The sequence below is a fragment of the Cydia pomonella genome, chromosome 10 (assembly GCF_033807575.1).
Source record: "Cydia pomonella isolate Wapato2018A chromosome 10, ilCydPomo1, whole genome shotgun sequence".
NCBI lineage: Eukaryota > Metazoa > Arthropoda > Insecta > Lepidoptera > Tortricidae > Cydia > Cydia pomonella.
The window spans coordinates 18,246,430-18,266,146 of record NC_084712.1 but is presented as its reverse complement, the minus strand read 5'-3'; the positions used below and the strand labels follow the sequence as shown (position 1 = coordinate 18,266,146).

Here is a 19,717-nt window from a genome sequence, read left to right as displayed (position 1 = left end):
TAAAAAAGTACCTGCCAAAATTTCGGCCTCAAAATTTATTGAGGAGCGACTGATTCTGAAATCAGTCGCTCCTCTGCGCGACTGATTCTGAAACCTATACTTAACCGATATTTTTATTAGCGGCAGATTTAGAGGGGAGGGGGAGTAAAGGCCTCGAGCCCACAAAACATCTCAGTACCTCCACGAACTTAGGGTGCCTTACCCAGTGTTATGTTTCCAAGTGCCTACCGAACCAAAATCCTGGATCCACTTCTCTGCGTTTCTTATTTACCTATAAAACACTTCCCTTTAAACATAATTGCTTCAATTATAATGCGGGTTCGTGAACTTTTAATAAACACAACCTATTTAAGGTAAAATATGGCCGTCATTCTGCGAAGTTCGCTTATTAAAGCCAACAGTAGGTTAATGCCTGAATTAAGTTAAGCCGGCAGCAAAGGGAATCCGACCCCTGAGCTCCTAGTATAATAGCTGGGTAAACATGATTAATATCAAACATTTGCTGAAGGATATTAAATATTAAATATAAACAAGGTAATCGAGACGTTTGTTTATCCATACAGATTCGCCAAAAATATTAAATTACTGAGATATAACAGATAATATGCTAAAAAATGTGTTGACTTGTTAAAATCGCACTTATACAGAAACCAGGCTCACAATTTTCGTAGCAGCTTAAGAGGGAAGAGGGAAGTACCACGTGGTCGTCTATACAAAAAGAGAAACCGTTTTTCCATTTCTAAATATTTTCCATTCTCCATGTTTGTTTAGTATGTCATTGACACAATGAAAAACGAGGTTTATAGGTTTTCCTTTTTTTTTCAAAATTTGCAATATAAAAAAAATACTTTTTTAAAGCGAAACCTATAAATTTAGAATATATTATGCTGAAGTGATCGACATAAAAATCAACGTGATTTGTTAAGATTTAGTTAGTGGAAAACGTTTTCTCCCGAAATGGAATTTCATAGAAAAAGTACCGTTCATTCGCTACGATCGCAAAGCAACTTCCTTCTTAACTCAAGAATGAAATGGACCCTAACCCTATACAAATAGGTAATCAAGAATTAATAGCTCCTGCCCGCGACGTCATCGCCGTAGAATGATGATGATGATTCCTCGTGGAATGATAGGCCTCAAACTATCTCCATAGAATCAGACCAATTAAGATACGTTGGCAGCGATTTTGATAGCCCAGACGGTGCTAGTGTCTAGTAAAAATCATAATTTCATTGAAGTGACGGTGCACGGGTTGGTCACAACCCGTGCACCGTCTGGCCAAATTTCTTCAAAATAGGTCCAGCGAGCAAGCGTGCGAAGAGGTCACAGACAGAGTTACTTTCACATTTATACCTAATATTAGTACGGATAGGAATAAAAAAATCTATCGCAGCAAAAAAATAACAGAAAGCCAAATATATAAGGTGTAAATACGCTTCTGTATTTGCTGCCTGAATAAATAGGATGACAGTTGAAAAGGGCCTTCGAATCAGAAAACCAATATCATGGTATATGTACTCCTAGCTAGCGACACAACAAATCTGGCGAGCTTTTACGTGTTGATTGGATTTCAGCTTTGTGAGCTGGGAAAAGCCAGCTGTTTTTAATTATCAATCAGTTAAATTACTTTGATCCTCTTGATTTACAAAATGTAATCATCGTGGCTTCATCATTCATTTCCTACATCAGTTATTGTGGGAGTTAATGAAATTGTAAATCTTTTATTTCCATTTACGATTTCGCTTTCTGTGTAAATCTTGATATCCTAATGTATGTTTGTTCAAAGCGATGATGAGTTGAATAAACCTTCGACATGTTTCGATCCGTCTTTGAGGATATTCGATTGGAGCACCAACTGCACTGTCTCTAGGTACTGGTCGAGCGCGCGACATGTACGTACACGTACAAGAATTGTGGCTAGGTTTAGACTATTAACCTGATTTAGCTAAATACCTCTTTGTGAAATTTATTTGCGAAGGTTGTACGAAGTAAGTACCGCCGTAAAATTCACGACAATATAAAATACGCAAACTGATTACCGTGCAATTTGTACTAGGTAATCGTAAAATACTGTACCTAAAATTGGTTTATGATTATATAAATCTTTTGTTAGTAAATTTAATGCTTGACAATGGAACAACCAATAAAGGTTCAATAGAGACGATTAAATGAGATTGAATAATTTCAATGCATTCGTCGCCTTTCTTCCTATAAATTGATTACAAAAACAATATCGTATAGATAATGGGACATGAAACTATATTGACGCCATATGACGGCCATTGTTCGGACCATGTGCATAATATTGGGTCGTACAAACATTGTTAACGTTAGTATACAACATGACATAGTGCCGACATACCGTAGCGATTAACACTTCAATCGACCCGATTCAAACTGAGATACGTCAAATATTACGTATAGATACGATATGGATCGGTTATGTCAGTGTCAAAAGTGACGTTTCTTTAAACAAAACGTCACCTTTTTCTTATCTTTTTTTGGGACAAGACACAGTAACAGTAGAAATAGTATACAAAGAATAATAAAATATGAGACCAACACCATCGTCCACAGAAAACTAGATTACCTACTGATAAATCTACAATATATAGCGCTGGGTAACAATATTATATACACATAAAGTTCGAATCGGGCCGAATATGTGTAGAGATTATTTAGAGTACACTTTATGCTTAAACACTCTTTTTTCGTTTTCAGTTAACTAGAACGTGTCCATGGTTGAAAGAATTCATAGTACCTAGTCAAATGCATTACTTTCACACGGTAGTTTCAAATAAATATGTACAAGGATGTTTTCCAATCTATGTTAACGATTAGTATTCCGTATTTATTTTTTGGAAATTTGTTACAGTAAAATTAAACTTTTGTAATGAACGCGTCCCTAGTTAAAACTAGTTTTCCGTATCGCCTCAGTGAAAAAGTGTTTTCACTATTTATTTTAAAACTAGTTTTCCGTAAGTGCCTTGGAGAAAACTAGTTTAGGCTGTTTGTAATTTGAACAATATCTGTGAGCATACGGCAAGTAAGACTCCGATAAAAGATTTAAATAAAACAATAAAAGGTTTTTTCAGAAACATGAATTCACTGTAGTGTCTATTCATTTCGTAAATAGGTCATGGTATTTGATTGCTTTATGTCCAAATATTTGCAATACGCAGTAAACAATGATAATGGCCGTTATGAGAAACACATCTGTCTATTCTGTGATGTCAGCTCTGTTTAGCTGTCCCCTTTAGCTCACCAAGACAGAACGCGTTCCAGCTGCAAAAGGATTGCAACAGCAATCGCATTCTCATCCATTATCTGTCCGTAGACATTCGTTACACCCGATCCATCGTCGTTTGTCTTGTTTGATAAACAATTTGCAACTTCGCTCGTAAATTAAGCGCGTAGCAGACAATATTTTGATATTACTTTGCGTTTTGCTTCAATACCTACTTAATTTGCCAATGTTTACTACTAATAATGATTTAAGATAAAGTCTGACTAGGCTAACTTTGCACCGACTTGAACAAAGCAGAGGGAACGCCATTATAAACGTCATATTTTTATAATGACATAGCCACAACGTCCTCGTCCTCGTTCCGTGTCCCATCCCGTCCAAATGACGTCCGAGTGCTCACCACTGTCCCAGAACATGTCATCTTTGAACTTAAGTCACTGTCAATAGAAGTGACAGCAGCAGGGTGATGTCTTCTATTGGACATAAGCATGTGGAGCACTAGGACTTTTACCTTATATTGTGTGTAGATTCGTAATTACTATGAAGCCTGATCCGCACTACGGATTTGCATGTATCAATATAATATTATAAGTATGTGGCTTATTACCAACATCGTTAACTGGCATGCAATAAATGTACTAGATGTGTAATGTATTGGATTATAAGGACCTCAATCATACGAACAAGGTACGTATTGCAATTCGAGTATAGAAGTATTTTTTGCTTTCCTAGTTGTGCATGAAATTGTTTAATATGCAACTTTGATTATTAATTACCCAATATATAAAACACATACTTAATGAAAAGTCAACAAGTATGCGGGCATTGAAGAGTAAACATTTTCTTAGCGCTCATATATCCCGGCGTTATTTAATCTCTATACAAACAAGGAGATCAGTAAAACAGTGGTAAGCAACAAGTGGGCGCTATTATGTTACTGTGTCCACGCCGTCCCCTCGCTGTGTGTGAGCTATATAGGTAATAATCAACGCAGCTTAGCCGCTGGCGTTATTCGTGTCGCCGAGTACAGTCGAGCGGTCATAGAAGGCTAGTCTATGCACGGAGGCTGTCACTTGAATGACCGGGTACGTTTGCTGTTACTCCTGAGCTCCTGACCTAATCATTGCCGCACGTGCCGGACTTGTGTATCCTAGAGCAACGACAAGCGTAAATATAATAACTCAGGGACCCGTATGAGATCATATCCTTCCTTTCTTAGCAGTTCGTAAGGGTCGGTTCGATATCAGTTAGTATTCCCTGCTTTCAAACATCCGTGCCCGGTAACAGGAATGTTATGAATGTCATCGTGATTAGTATCTACTGTTGCGTTGCGTGCTGCCAAACATTGGTTTTGATATACATCTATTTCTGTACTCAGTTTTGTTTCGGAACTTAAGGTCACAGCTATGCAAGTTAGAGTCGAGCGCTCGTCAAACATGATAGCAATCGCAACACTGGGCCTGTTAACTAGCGGATGCGGCTTCACTTTGTAGTCGGGTGCAGCCTTCCTCGAACGCTTCGGATATCTTTAACACTATTAAACACATTAGTGTCCGGATTCCATTAAACAACGTACAATTTCTGCACTATCCAAAGGTCGTTAACAATAAATAACAAGTTATATGCGAAACTTTTTTCATATATGTATATTTAAAAAAATGTTTCCCTGACTAACTCATATTTAGCCAAAGTTCACATGAATATGAAAACATATAATAGAGAACAGCCTGTCCCGCTTGAGCCCTCGTGGAAACAGGTCACCTTTAATTTTAATTCGTTCTAGATTTTGCACCTTGCCTTTTTAGGATTCCGTGGTCAACTAGGAACCCATATAGAACGCCATGTTTGTTATATTACGTTCATTGCAATTCTCCTTATTAGGGTCTACCCGGTGGTATTGCAAAGAAAATTATCTTATGCAATAGTTTCACGTATATTCAGACACTCATTCATTTAAGAGCCCTTAATCCTTGGAGCGTTCTCCGATTTCACGAAATAACGCTCGATAGATGGCGTTGGCGCTCGGTACGCGAGCGCCGGCAACGCGACGCGCGTTTCAATGCAGACTAGAATAATCTTGATAGTTTTCAATATAATTTCAAGCAACATTAATTTTAGTGTTATATGATATCATATGGGCACTCTTTATTTTATTTTATATGCACAGTAGTTTTTTTTATGTACACTACTACTAAGTGTACAGACTACAGAGTGTACTATAACCCTTGCTCTTTATTATGTCTCTTTCACACCAATGGAAAATGAAGAAGTTAGTAAATGACTGCAGGTATAAATAAAGTATATTAGTGCGATAGAGAGACAGATAGTGTTTCGTTGTCGTATCGTAAACGATTGGCATGTTGGCCACACACTTGCTTGGTGCCTAGCCAAAATACCAATCGTTTGCGTACCTATATTAGTGCGATAGAGAGACAGTAGTGTTTCGTTGTCGTATCGTAAACGATTGGCATGTTGGCTACGCACCCATGATACCTAGCCAAGAAGCCAATCGATTGCGCATATTAGTGCGATAGAGAGACAGATAGTGTTTCCTTGTCGTATCGTAAACGTTTGGCATGTTGGCTACGCACCCATGCTGCCCAGCCAAGATGCCAATCGTTTGTGCATATTAGTACGAGAGAGAGACAGATAGTGTTTCGTTGTCGTATCGATTGGCATGGTAGCTACGCACCCATGCTGCCTAGTCAAGATGCCAATCGTTTGCGCACATTAGTGCTATAGAGTTTCAGTGTTATTTGAAATCACGTTAGGGTTTGTATTATTATTTATGACCCGAATGAAGTCCATCCAGGTTCTTATGATGGAGTCAGGAGTTGGTCACCAGAACTCCTAATCTACTCATTATAATTCCATCGTGCTTGGGCTCAAAAGATTTGCCCTGACGAACACCATCGATCTAGATGAGGTCCAGGGTCTCATGACGGAGTCAGGAGTTGGTCACCAGAACTCCCCAGAACTCCTAATCTACTCATCATAACTCCATCGAGTTTGGGCTCAATAGATTTACCCTGGTGAGCACCATCAATCTAGATGAAGTCCAGGGTCTCATGATGGAGTCAGGAGTAGGTCACTAGAACTCCTAATCTACTCATTATAATTCCATCGTGTTTGGGCTCAAAAGATTTGCCCTGACGAGTACCATCGATCTAGATGAAGTCCAGGGTCTCATGATGGAGTCAGGAGTTGGTCACCATAATTCCTAATCTACTCATCATAACTCCATCGTGTTTGGGCTCAATAGATTTGCCCTCACGAGCACCATCAATCTAGATGATGTTCAGGGTCTCATGATGGAGTCAGGAGTTGGTCACTAGAACTCCTAATCTACTCATTATAATTCCATCGTGTTTGGGCTCAAAATATTTGCCCTGACGAGTACCATCGATCTAGATGAAGTCCAGGGTCTCATGATGGAGTCAGGAGTTGGTCACCAGAACTCGTAATCTATTTATCATAACTCCATCGTGTTTGGGCTCAATAGATTTAACCCGACAAGCACCATCAAAATACCATTATGATGAATAGATTAGGAGTTCTGGTGACCAACTCCTGAGTCCATCATGAGACCCTCGACTTAATCTAGATCGATGGTACTCGTCAGGGCAAATCTTTTGAGCCCAAACACGATGGAGTTATGATGAATAGACTAGGAGTTCTGGTGACCCAACTCCTGAGTCCATCATGAGACCCTGGACCTGATCTAGATTGATGGTGCTCGTCAGGGCAACTCTATTGAGCCCAAATACGATGGAGTTATGATGAGTAGATTAGGAGTTCTGGTGACCAACTCCTGACTCCATCATGAGACCCTGGACCTCATCTAGGTCGATGGTGCTCGTCATGGCAAATCTCATGAGCCCAAACACGTTGGAATTATAATGAGTAGATTAGGAGTTCTAGTGACCAACTCCTGACTCCATCATGAGACCCTGGACTTTATCTAGATTGATGATGCTCGTCAGGGCAAATCTATTGAGCCCAAACACGATGAGGTTATGATGAGTAGTTTAGGAGTTCTGGTGACCAACTCCTGACTCCATCATGAGACCCTGGACTTCATCTAGATCGATGGTACTCGTCAGGGCAAATCTTTTGAGCCCAAACACGATGGAATTATAATGAGTAGATTAGGAGTTCTAGTGACCTACTCCTGACTCCATCATGAGACCCTGGGCCTCATCTAGATCTATGGTGCTCGTCAGGGCAAATCTCATGAGCCCAAACACGTTGGAATTATAATGAGTAGATTAGGAGTTCTAGTGACCAACTCCTGACTCCATCATGAGACCCTGGACTTTATCTAGATTGATGATGCTCGTCAGGGCAAATCTATTGAGCCCAAACACGATGAGGTTATGATGAGTAGTTTAGGAGTTCTGGTGACCAACTCCTGACTCCATCATGAGACCCTGGACCTCATCTAGATTGATGGTGCTCGTCAGGGCAAATCTATTGAGCCCAAACACGATGGCGTTATGATAAGTAGATTAAGAGTCCTGGTGACCAACTCCTGACTCCATCATGAGACCCTGGACCTCATCTAGATCGATGGTGTTCGTCAGGGCAAATCTTTTGAGCCCAAACACGATGGGATTATAATGAGTAGATTAGGAGTTCTGGTGACCAACTCCTGATTCCGTCATGAGAACTTGGACTTCATCCGGGTCAAAAATAATAATGCAAATGCAAACCCTAACGTAATTTCAAGTAAAAATGTGTTTTTCAGAAAATCGCAGCCAAATAACACTAGACCCTACTCATAGTTTTGTGTTCCTGCCGGTGAGTAAGGTTGCCAGAGCTCAACGAGGGGCGGGAGGGGGTTAGAGTCGGCAACGCGCATGTAACTCCTCTGGAGTTGCAGGCGTACATAGGCTACGGATACTGCTTACCATCAGGCGGGCCGTAAGCTTGTTTGCCACCGACGTAGTATAAAAAAAAGGACCACTGAAAATCCATCAATAAGCGAGAGTCTGTTAAGCATAGTGTAAAAAATGAACTTTTATTAAGATTTTCTAATCGCAGTATATAGCACTTCTCGGAACTCCGTAGCCGATTACGATCGCAACGAATGCCTGACAATCGAGCACAGGTCCGTCCTCTAAGCGCGCTCCGCGCGGACTGAGAGCGGGGCGTCGCTGCTGCGTGATTTATACGTGTTTTAAAAAAATATAAATTTACGGCAATGTAGGCCCCATAGTTATGATTTTTTTTTTTTATAGGTTAACATAAAGTTACAGTTTGCTATAATATTATTTTTAAAGCAAAATATGCGTACAATTTGCGGAAAAAAAATATAATAAAACCCTGTTTTCGCCAAAAAAATGAAGAAAACTCGGAAGGTATTTTATCAGTTTTTTCAAATGAATCTTCGATTGTTAATCATTCCAGCCCCTCGTACGAGATATGTTGAATCAAATTGTAGTCATTCATGTACCAAATGATTCTTGTTTACAGCAAAATTGAGAACCGAAACGCCACATCTCACTGCAAAATTTGGAAAAGACTCCCAAAAAAACTCATTAAAAAAGAGGTTTAAAAGAGAAAATGAAAATTTGAACTGTTGGAGCCGCTAGTTTAGGAAACGATTATTTAAGTACGTTACCAGTTTTTGAATAAATACTAATAGTTACGTCGTAATCTTGAATGCAAAAAGAAACATTTTACAAAATACGCTCGTCTGTAGGAATAAGGACTCTTAATAGGTACCTACAATTTAAACAAATTACATTGATAAGACTATCAATAAATATCTTAGCGATAATAAAATCTGTAAGTTCATGTCCTATCTTGAGTTCGAAACCCGGCTTCCATTCAAAAATACAGTTATACACATCTATGTGAAGGACTATGACTCACATATTTTCAATAGTGCTAAATGTTTTCACAGTTGGGTTCCTTGCGATGATTTCCGCGTATCAGCCGTTATCAGACCGTTCTAGTGATACTGATAACGCGAAAACAACTTGTGTTTGCGAGCAAAAATGTTCTACAGGCCATTACGTCAATCAGCTTCAGAATGACATTGATGTTATAACATATTATAGGTCTGTAGGTATTCTGAGTATCGTGCACTACAAACAAAAATACTTCTTAAAACGAAGATAACCGAGAATGAACATCGTAATATGTTCTGGAAAAGACTATTCAAATTTTCCGTGTACCTCTGCACTACTGTGTATTCCAAATGAGATATTTTTTTACAATTTATTTTAAAGTTTCCCAATAATAAATAAAAAAATTACATATACCTAATTCAGGCGGCTTTAGTATGTGTAGTACTTTATAATCTATGTGCAGTTAAAATTGATAGAGCATACACTGTATGGGTTGTGTAAAAAATAAATTAGGTATGTAGTGGAATCGCCAACGCAGCGAGAGCGTCATAGATGCAGCGTGCCTGGAACAGTGCCAAGTCTACGGGCGCCACGTACGTCTAATGTGACATTTTGCGTAACCTAAGCTTGAAATATACAAGAATTCTTTCAGTAATTTTCGAATATATAATTTACGCCTCGATTAGATCGGATATATATTGATTACACTCACTTTTCCAGTAAAGCTGTGAATAGATCATGAAAAATAGTAGATACACTATGTAATACAGGCCAGCTTTAAATACAAGCTCTGAACCACTCTGGATAATGACTTACTTTATAAATAAACAGATTTCAAGTATATACCTACGCTTCAAGAGCGAATAGAAAATATTGATAGAAAAGAAAGTGTAACAGTAAAAAAGAAAGCAATAAAGCATTACAGACCAGTCTAGAAACAGAGGTTAGGTCCCAGGCAGACCTGGTCTTGCCGCGGGGCTGCGTGTCCTTACGCCGGCCCAGGGAACCGTAGTTGGACGGCGAGGGTTCATCGCGCCGCCGTCGCCCGCCCCGCCGTAGTGAAGAAAACCAGTTGGAGACCGAACCCCGGCGCTCCTCCTCGGCCGGAGGCCCGGCTTTGATGAACATCACTTTACGAGCGCATCACACGCTTCTAACGCCTAAAAGCCACGGACGATTAGAAAACGCAACGAAGGAAATAATGTGATGACCTCGCCGCCCCGGTTTGGATGGGTAAATTACGTTTGGTAAGTCAGAAAGCCACTTGGTAAAAGGACACAAGAAAAAGATATAAGCACAACAAACTAACAATGGATTTAAGAAGCGGTGTATGAAGAATCCTAATGAATAAACACAATTAAACCCACAGACTGCACAAGAAGCATGAAACCGAACGAATGAGTGAGCTTGATGGTGCGGTTGGGGAAATTACCCGAGAGTTGGGCAAGTCAAGCACAACAAAAACTTACCAGAAAGTAATGCACAGGCGCTTATTGCGAAGAATCCTAACAAATAAACAACAGATAATTGCACAAGCATGACCTAGCGTATGATAGCAATGAAGACATGGATGAAAGCACAGACAGACCTGGTCATAGTCGTCGTCGTAAGTACTGGTAGCGCGGGCCAGCCGCGCCAGCAGCGGCCACCACAGCGCGTCGCAAAGCAATCTCACATGTAAACACATCGCCACGCGCCACTTCCCCGTAAGGAACGCACGATACTGAAGATAGCTGCGGACGCTTGGCACTTTGACAACTCTACATGCGTATGCTTATCTTTGTTTTCGACAAGGTTGTCACACCTGAATTAGCGTTATCGGTAACGTAAAAACAAATGGATGATTCAGAATACTACGATTACCCGTATTTCGAAAAGGCGTTACAATGAATGAGTTAACCCTTTTGAGCGCCAAAGTGACGTAGGTACATACATGGCCTTCTTGTTAGCTTACCTTAGTAAGCAGCTGTCTATGTACAATTCAAAGTAGAACAATAATATAATTTTATAACAACAATATAAGTACACGGTATAAAAGCGCTGGTGGCCTAGCGGTAAGAGCGTGCGACTTGCAATCCGGAGGTCGCGGGTTCAAACCCCGGCTCGTACCAATGAGTTTTTCGGAATTTATGTACGAAATATCATTTGATATTTACCAGTCGCTTTTCGGTGAAGGAAAACATCGTGAGGAAACCGGACTAATCCCAACAAGGCCTAGTTTATCCTCTGGGTTGGAAGGTCAGATGGCAGTCGCTTTCGTAAAAACTAGTGCCTACGCCACATCTTGGGATTAGTTGTCAAGCGGACCCCAGGCTCCCATGAGCCGTGGCAAAATGCCGGGACAACGCAAGGAAGAAGAAAGAATATAAGTACTCGGTATAAATCTCAGGGGAACGGTTTTCCGTCAACATATTTATATGTACATATCGCAAAAACGTTTATGAGACAAATAATAAAAATCCTTCTCGTCGTGTTATCAAATAAACTGGAAAGAACACAAATGGACAGTTCTGTTATCAAGAGTTGGCAAGCGGCTGCGGAAGCGACAGAGGAAGTATGATAAACCGATGAATCGCGATCATTGTCCGAGGGAATGCAACTGCGATGACTCAGTTGGAACCTCGGAAAACCGGTAGGCATTTGAATGATCGAATTCCAATTCCGCATCAGAAAATAGCCCTAGCTTTAGACAGCTGTCCAACGAGAAACCTTAACTTTAGGCATCTACCCAGCGGAGTGGCGAGAAAGCGACTAGCAGTTGACTATTTTCTCGCGCAAGAAAGGACAAGGACTTTTTCGAAGAGAAAACACACGTTTGGGAAGAAAGTTGCCAGCTCGTTACTGTTTTCTGACTAATCATACATAATTCTAATCACGCTATAGTGAAGGTTGTTATTTGCGTAACGTTATACTTTGGCCCCACGTGAAAACTTGCTCGTCAAGCATGTGGCGTGAGTTGGCTGTTGGCTGAGCTTTAAATGCACAAGGCTTCAAGGTTAAGGCTAGCCTTCTGTAGTAAAACTATTTTTTATTTAGCTTTCTCTATAAGTCTTGTGCAAGCACTAAAAATACTAAATATCTATGTCAGCAAATGCTGCGTCTGTACTAAAATAGGTATAGGTTTGGAAACCTAAATGAACTTAAACCTTACACAAATGAAGACCTTTACTATATTTCTGTGAATAACATTATGTTTACAAGTTAATTAATGTAAATAGTCATGAGCTCCAGCTGGGCTTGGGACAAAAGGTCAATGCTACGAGTGCCATTGCTGTGATAATAAATTACGACCATTTTAGGTATATCGGTTGACAACAAAGTCATAAAAGTAACAAATACATACTTAAACAATGATCGTGTCCGTTTAGTTATCAATACATACGATACGAGTCATACGAGGTTGGTATACGAGTTTCAAAATATTTGGTGAATTTTTGACCGACTACGGCAAAGACAAATAAGAAAGGGTGTAAAGCACTGATTTCAGTCTCGTTTTAGTGAACAATAATAAGGAAAGAGCGTGTTAGTTATGATTTTAACAGTTCAAGTCATCGGGACATTGCGTCGGGTGTTCCACCGTAGCGTCGAATGTACTAGTTCGATAAATGATGTGTCAATCGTGTTTAAAACTCAGGGTGACACAGGCCACATTTTAACCGGGTCCAAAAAATACTCGAGTGTGTCAAACGTCTTTGTTGTCAACTACAGACATGCTCACAGAATGCAATATGGATCCGACTATGACGTCACTAATGCAAGTAAATGAGTTTCGTAATGTTTGACGTCTAATGACTGTTTGCATGAATTAAGTTGATGATTATCGACTGGCACATAAGCGTTGACAATGTTGGCATTACACTATGGCAAACATTAACGATACTGACATCACATCATTATAATAATGAGAACATAGAGACAAAGTGTGTTATTATATAAAAACAATCTACCAAAAACTGCGTTAGAAAACTGCCAGGAAAGACAAACATAGGTATAAAATGACACGATATGAGAAGAACAGATAACTGGTGGACACGTATCTTTCAGGAAAAATCATAATGACATTAATGACTAAGTTACTCCACTAATTAGAATAACTCGTGCTTGTAACATATGATATGAAGCAATGCGGATGTTTTCGCAAGTCTCAGAAGTAAACAAAAACCTGTTCATACCTATAAAGAATTCCGATAGAAATCTTGTTCAGGAAAAAATCTACAATCGAGTTGTAGAATGCCCTGTATGGAACTTCCTACGCATAATATCTGCATAATGTGCTCATTATTACTTCCACAACTAACTAACCGATAAGGTAGACTGCCTGTACCGTACAGAAGTGTTGTTGCGAATAAAAGGGAACCTTAGGCCGGTTTGCGCTTATTACATGTTTCAATACAAAACACCCTTCTCGACAATTGCCAGGCCCTTTTTTATTCAAAATGACACGTTCCCACTAACGTCAAATCTTTAGCGAACAATCATCAATTTCTTGATAAGTTTGCTATCATTAGCACGTAAATATACACAGTATGACGTTTCTGTAAGACTGTAGTATAACACCTTAGTGCTCGCATGAAGGTTAACAAGTCTAGGAATGCTTCTTATAAACATTGCATTGAACGTGAGTGAAAACAATATTCAATAAGGAAAATTATTGACACGAAGACTCAACAATGACTATGACGACTCAAACAAACCGTATCCACATTAAACAATTGTTTCATTTGTATTAGTTACACATCATGTTTTAGGGAAACCTGGACGGCGACGTCATCTACACATCCATATAAAAAACTTACTCTACACAACACAACACTGCAATTTGAATCCGTCAAAAACAGCACTAGATTCACAAAGTACACAGTCCCTTGGCACTGCGGTCCCGGTAACTGTCAGCTGTATGCGGTTCAGAGCGACAAAGCGACGCGTCCACGCGGCGTGGCGGACCGTCTGATACTAACTTACTACAATACCGCTGTAGTAAGCCTGTGCATTGATGGCTTACGTCAGACTGGTCGCGTATTGAATGAAAAGGCTTAGCAAGGATGTCGGAATTTTAAGGAAGGGTTTTTTTCTATCTATCTATAAAAATATCTTTCATATGCTTGAAAGGCATAAGTCTGTCTTTTTAATTAAATGTATTATCAATTTGTCATGTAGGTACACACATACATACACATACACACGAACATACATTTACATGTACATTTGGTATGTAGGTAGGTATTTGTCAGGTAGGTTGTAATTACTTTGAGCAACGTTTTAAGACTAGTAAAAATACATCCGTCTGGACGCCCTAGGTACCGCTGGAGAGACGAAGTGCAAGAAGACCTTAGCGAACTCGGCGCCGTCGACTGGACGGAAACGGTTTTGGACAGAGAAGCATGGCGGTCTTTGGTGTCAGGGGCCAAGATCCACTTCGGGTTGCTGCGCCACAGCAGTAAGTAAGTAAAAATACATGCATGAGAAAACAGTTTTCTCAAAGATAATTGCAGTTTTCCATCAGAGAAGGATCCTTATGCATCACTTGCAATAAGGACTTTTTATCAAAATTTCTATTGGAATTTCAGATGGAAACATCTTTATTGCACTAGAAGCATAAGGAGAAGCTTTTGTGATGGAAAGCCATATTATAAGAAGCAAGTAGGTAACTTTTGAAATAACTTAACAAAGAAGTGTTCAATGAAAACTAGACCGAATAAAGGGGGTTTTTGGGTTTTCATAGAAAGCGAAATGGTGTCATTGGTGTAATTTTCAGTGAGAGCACATGTTGGCAGGCAATTCGGCCTCTATCCAGATTTAGATTGGGCCCTAAATGGTTTACAGTTTAACCACTGTGTAGAAAGAAGCCCACTAGAAACATTAAAACATGATATTCATTTAATGTCTGTGTTTAGTGAGTAAACTAATAAGTCTTGTTTAATATTTAGGTCTTATTACTGCAACTCCATATAAAATGTATAAAATAGTTGCGTTAATTAAATGCAACCCTTTTATATACCTACCTATATTTCAAATATCCCTATTAATATTATATATGTGAAAGTAACTTTCTGTTACTTTTTCATGTTAAAACCGCTGAACCGATTTAGGTAAAATTTGGTATGAAAATAGTTTGATGCCTGGGAAAGGACCGGGTAGATTGCATGGGCATCGCCAAGGGGGAGGCAGAGAACTAGAGAACAAAATTTCTAACTAAGTGTATGCCCCTTCCCCTCCCCTTGGCCACCTTATATGACAAATTATAATTGATATGTGCATATCAATGTCCACTCGTGTTTTGTCCATTATGTAAATTTTCAATGTGTGTATTCATGTATTCATGAATAATTGTTATTATATACCTACCTACATAATGAAAACAAATACAATGCAGACAAATTCATCCACTCAGTTAAGAAAATCAACTGATTCTCTGGCACTGCCAAATGGGTTTTTTACTAGCACTTTAGTCACTCATAAGCTTCCTTAGTCTTTCAAAATTACATTAATAAATTAGTTACCTCCTTCTTAGAACCTTATGATCTACAAATAATGTCCCCATTTTTTGTGTTCAACTGAGTGAATTGTCGAGTTACCATGCACACAACATTAGGGTGACATAAGTCTAGGAGGAAAATGGAGTGTAAGTAAGTAGTCATAAATCATAACATAACAATAGCGGGTCATAGGTGGTTGGGGGATTAACCACTATGTTATGTCACTGCCACATTTCTGCGCTTGAAGTTGAACAAAACTTGTACTATAACTATGGATTTGGAGGGACTGGATAGTTAAACCTTTCATAATGGGACACTTTCGTGTATCAAATTACCCATTACATTGTTTAAGAGCTATACAAAATTTGATAAATAACTTAAGCAATAACATAACTGCTAACAGTTCTAATAATTTAGCCCCCAATAATGGACGGCAGGGCCGACCTAGCATAGAACCGCCGCATACAGGGAGACATGGAAATGCATGAAAAAGGCATATGTTCAGCAGTGGTCGCGAATATGCTGAGAAGAGCCATCAATAATGGGATACACGCAATATTAAAGACCTCAAGTTACTCTTCAGCCACAATATAGCTTCCTTTTATAAAATAACATTCTGCTGACGCACATTTGGCAACTTGGCACATGAATAACAATCGCACAACGTAAGAAACTACAATGAAAATAACACTCACCTGTATTTCTAGCAGCAACTCAGTTTTCCGACGACGAATGTCTATCAAAGTCTTCTGTTGTTCAGGTGTCAGCTCTGAAAATATCACATCAACCATCAGCTAACAGCTAAGCATTGAGGTCAAGTTTTTAATTGGAAAACAACTAAACTAGTTCTATGATATACGTATACACTAGAAAAAACACTAGTATTACCGGAATGAGTAAAATGATCTCCATGATTGCTCGTTGTATTAGTTCCTCCAAGGGACAAGTTTTCAAATTCACTTATCATTTCTTAACTAAACGATATTTTAAAAACAATCAACAATAGTTTACATCGTTATTACTGGCGGGCGGCCATATTTATTATTTACTTCAATCAAAGCGAGGTAAGAAGTACCACAGAGTATGCAAAAAATGTGTTATCATTCATTCTCATCAAGGCATGTCGACTTCCTTCGAAAGACATGACCCTTTATAATAGCATAGGGTTGTTTCTATCTACAAATCTTAGGGCAGAATAATATCCCAATAAATTATTTTGGATTATAAGAACATGTTAAACTACTTTGCGGGGACCTGTAATGACCATATTTTTGTAAATTGTGAATTTAAAATATCTTTTGGCACACGTCACGTGACCAAACTCGAAACGTCTTTGAAGATTCTGATGACGTCACAACTCTCGGATTGACACTGTTGACAGTTAGGCGATAAACAACAAATGACAAAAGTCAGTTGACAGTTCGTATCTTCTACGTGTGTATGTAGTTATGTGTCAAACCGTAAACTGTGACGTCACACAATTTTCAAAGAGCGATTTGGGTGCGAAAGCATCTGTCAAAATATATTTTATTAATTTAACATATTTAAAGCCGTTTTTAGTATACAAGTTGAATTTTAGGGCAACTTTTAGTTAATATAGAACGTAATACAAGCGTTTCAAAAAATTGGAAACAATCCTATTGCAGAAATTAAAACATGCGTACAGGATAGGTTATTTGGTAGCTACAACATTCATGTACCAAATTTACCGACCTGTGGTCTCATTTAATAAAATTCATAGGTATGTAGATAAAGCCCGACCAGAAATATATGATCATTGTCAAGAGGGCGCTTTTATTTTCATGTATAGGGTAATAGTTCAGTTTAGTATGAAAAATGTAGTTCCAATGAAATTCCGCAATATGGCGCATGATCATATATTACTGGTCAGGTTTTAATTAAATATTATATGTGACAAGCCCACCATTTCAGCGTAATTAAATATTATAAACAAGTGCCACAATTAACTCAACAAACCCCGTCCGATACATAAATTTGTATAGAAAATGACTTTTTTCTGCCTATTGTATATTTTTAGAATCAAACTCTTTTGATCCAAATATATAGGAATAAAAATATTTATAAATTGATAATAACTGTTTAGTTACCTTTTATATTGAAATAACTTCAAAATATTGAAATCATTATCTCTTAGTACACTGCCTTTGATGTTGATAAATATCTACCATAATATTTTATATTTGAGAAATGCTAATTTAAAAACGTTACCCCAATAAAAGAAATTACAAAAAGAAATTCCCTCGCCGGGATTCGCATCCCGAACCACTAACTTCCTGAACTGGATTACCTACCAAAACCCGCCAGGCTAACGGTTGTCAATTTTAGTTCTGAGATACAAATAGAGCGCCACTAGAATTAACGAAGTTTTGAAAGCGTCATCGTGAGTATTGTATTCTTTGATGACTTTGATTGATATTTACTTTACTCTTTGCTTTGATTCTCTTTCACAGTTTCATCGTACACGGACGGAATCCCATCGCGGAATAGGGATCCTGCATCGTGACATGAACTCCATACGAGGTAAGGCTCTAGGCTACTGAAAAAATCTGTAACAGGCAACTATAAAGTACAGTCAAACTGTGCAAACAGTTTTGTGGGACGTTGTATTTAATATTAAGTCGGTATCCTTTGTATATTGTTGAAAAAAATTTTTTTTTAGAAATCATAAAAAATAAGTAATATAAAATTATGCAATCCAATTCCAATCCATTTGTAGGCAAATGGATGCCTTCTATAGATTTTATTTAATTGCCGCGTTTTTGCAGGTTCAACTTTCATTAGCCAAACTCTACAACTACAAAAAGTTAAGTTGTGCGTTTTACCACAGGCTATATACCATTCCTTTGTTTCTAAATGTTATCTGTGTACAAACGTCACATTCATGTCACATTGTTGCACGTCACAGGGGCTGCCTCGCCTCGCCCCGCCCCGCCCGACCCCTTCTCTTCTGCGGATCCGTCCGTGCTTCACGCCGTGCCGTGCCATATTCGCCTGCGCTAGCCTCGGACGAATCGAGTCATCGACTGCCCGGTTCAGCAAGCAAAGTAAAGCTAGCGACCAGTGTTGCCAACTTGGCATATAATATGCCAGATCTGGCATATTTTCAGTCGCTTTGGCATGAAAATTTTCCATTTAGCATCTGGCTTATATTTTAGCATATTTTGTCTAAGCCAAGTTTGCACCCACTTTGTACCAACAATATGCGCCATCGCTTTATGTGGTTCATATTTTCATGTGAATTTTGACTTGTGGTGGTGGATGGGCGGATGGACGTCGATGGACTATAATAATTTGAAAATGGCAACTAAATACAGTTTATAAAGTTTAAATGAATGATTTTTTCGTGGATTGACATATTTGATTTCCGTTTTGCATTTTTCATGCTTAGTCAACCTGCTGTGTAGTTTGTGCTGGATTATCTACCATTTTTATTCTGCCACTCTAGCAGTTCACATCGTCCTTTAAGTATGCGTAGCGTATGTGTGCAATATTTTTAATACATGTACCTATATAAACTTAGGGCCCGTCCGGACGGGATGATCAAAGCGAGGTCGATCAAGAAAAAAATTGGTGTCAATCCTATTTAGCGTCCACGGTTCACCTTGTACACAATTAAAACACCAATTTTAGATTTATGGTGACATTCGAGCGCTAGAAATCAAAAATAATTGCCCCCAAAGGCACATACTACACAGCGTCGAAAATTGGATTTCTTGCATCCGCATCTCCATTTGATTGATCAAAATTTTGAAATCGAATCAAGTGTTATCGGCGAGCCGATTTTATTTTTGTGTCCACGCCACCTGATTGGATCAAACAAATTGATCGGATTGAGCGAATATTGTCCCATCTGGACTGGCCTTCACTGATCTTGTACAGAAATTTACCCAAATCTCTGTTTTGCTATTTTGCTAGGATGGGATAGCAGTCGGCATTTTAGTCTTAGCAGAGGGCCTATCATGAACATCAATAATGGAAAATTTCGAGCAGCTAACTCTTTTACTCCACTTAAGGTGGAATTAGAGTTACAGAATTAGTTGCTGGAATTTTTTAATTTTCGATGTCCGCGGTTATACGCATGAAACGGGATGCTTTGCTCGCGTTTTACGCGCACTTGG

General features: G+C 38.9%; 1 protein-coding gene across 3 annotated transcripts in view; it reads right to left on the bottom strand.

Annotated features, from left to right (window-relative positions):
* The window catches only part of LOC133522311 (cytohesin-1), an 88,247-nt gene extending 71,617 nt beyond the window's left edge, over positions 1–16,630 (bottom strand). The window contains exons 1-2 of one of the 3 annotated variants that reach the window (XM_061857608.1): positions 16,467–16,630; positions 16,274–16,347 (exon numbers count right to left, since the gene is read on the bottom strand). In XM_061857608.1, coding sequence (XP_061713592.1) covers positions 16,274–16,347; positions 16,467–16,545 — 153 coding nt within the window. In that variant the 5' untranslated portion in view covers positions 16,546–16,630. Of the gene's footprint in view, positions 1–10,029; positions 10,263–10,690; positions 10,830–13,898; positions 14,057–16,273; positions 16,348–16,466 lie in introns of those variants that run through there. The other 2 variants (XM_061857607.1, XM_061857609.1) reach the window with 2 other exon arrangements.
* Positions 16,631–19,717: the final 3,087 nt, after the last annotated feature.